This window comes from Acanthisitta chloris, unplaced genomic scaffold (assembly GCF_000695815.1).
Source record: "Acanthisitta chloris isolate BGI_N310 unplaced genomic scaffold, ASM69581v1 scaffold2774, whole genome shotgun sequence".
Classification (NCBI taxonomy): Eukaryota; Metazoa; Chordata; class Aves; order Passeriformes; family Acanthisittidae; genus Acanthisitta; species Acanthisitta chloris.
The window spans coordinates 4,977-5,480 of record NW_008667474.1 but is presented as its reverse complement, the minus strand read 5'-3'; the positions used below and the strand labels follow the sequence as shown (position 1 = coordinate 5,480).

The window sequence follows — 504 nt, the reverse complement described above, 5'->3', positions numbered from 1 at the left end:
TGCTTTTGATTCAGTGGGTTTTGGGGGTGGTGGTGGTGGGTGTCTTCCGTGGGGGGTTTGGTGGTCTCTGCTGGTCCCTAGTGGTTGTTGGAAAGATATCCTTTCCATGAACTGAGTCTTCTTTCCATATATAGTCTTTTGGCTTAGATCATCACCTCTCCAGCAAAGACTATCAAGTTCCTTATGTAGGTGTGGGTTGATTTCTGCAGGTTCATCTGCAGGATGAGCTATCACAGGTGTGAGATCTTATATCCTTGGGGACATTCTTGTCCGAGGCCTCTTACAACGACTCCCTCCCTTGAGACTTAGACTAGATCAATCCTTTTAGCTCCCTTGCTCATCCTGTAGCATTCTGTTCTCTCCGCAGAACGACATCTCCGAGCGGGAGCAGCGCTGGGGAGCCAAATCCATCGAGGGCTCCGGCCGCAGCGGGCACATCGAGTGAGTGCGGCGCGGGGAGCGATGCCCGTCGGGGGGTACGAGCCCTGTTGGGGGGGGGAATGG

The 504-nt window shown here is 53.8% G+C and overlaps 1 protein-coding gene across 1 annotated transcript in view; it reads left to right on the top strand.

Moving 5' to 3' along the window:
* Window positions 1–367: 367 nt before the first annotated feature.
* The window catches only part of LOC103800127 (src substrate protein p85-like), a gene marked incomplete at both ends in the record, with an annotated part of 5,108 nt that continues 4,971 nt past the window's right edge, over window positions 368–504 (top strand). Inside the window, one exon of the mRNA XM_009072492.1 lies at window positions 368–441. Within this exon, the coding sequence (XP_009070740.1) occupies window positions 368–441 (74 nt within the window). The remainder of the gene's footprint in view (window positions 442–504) is intronic.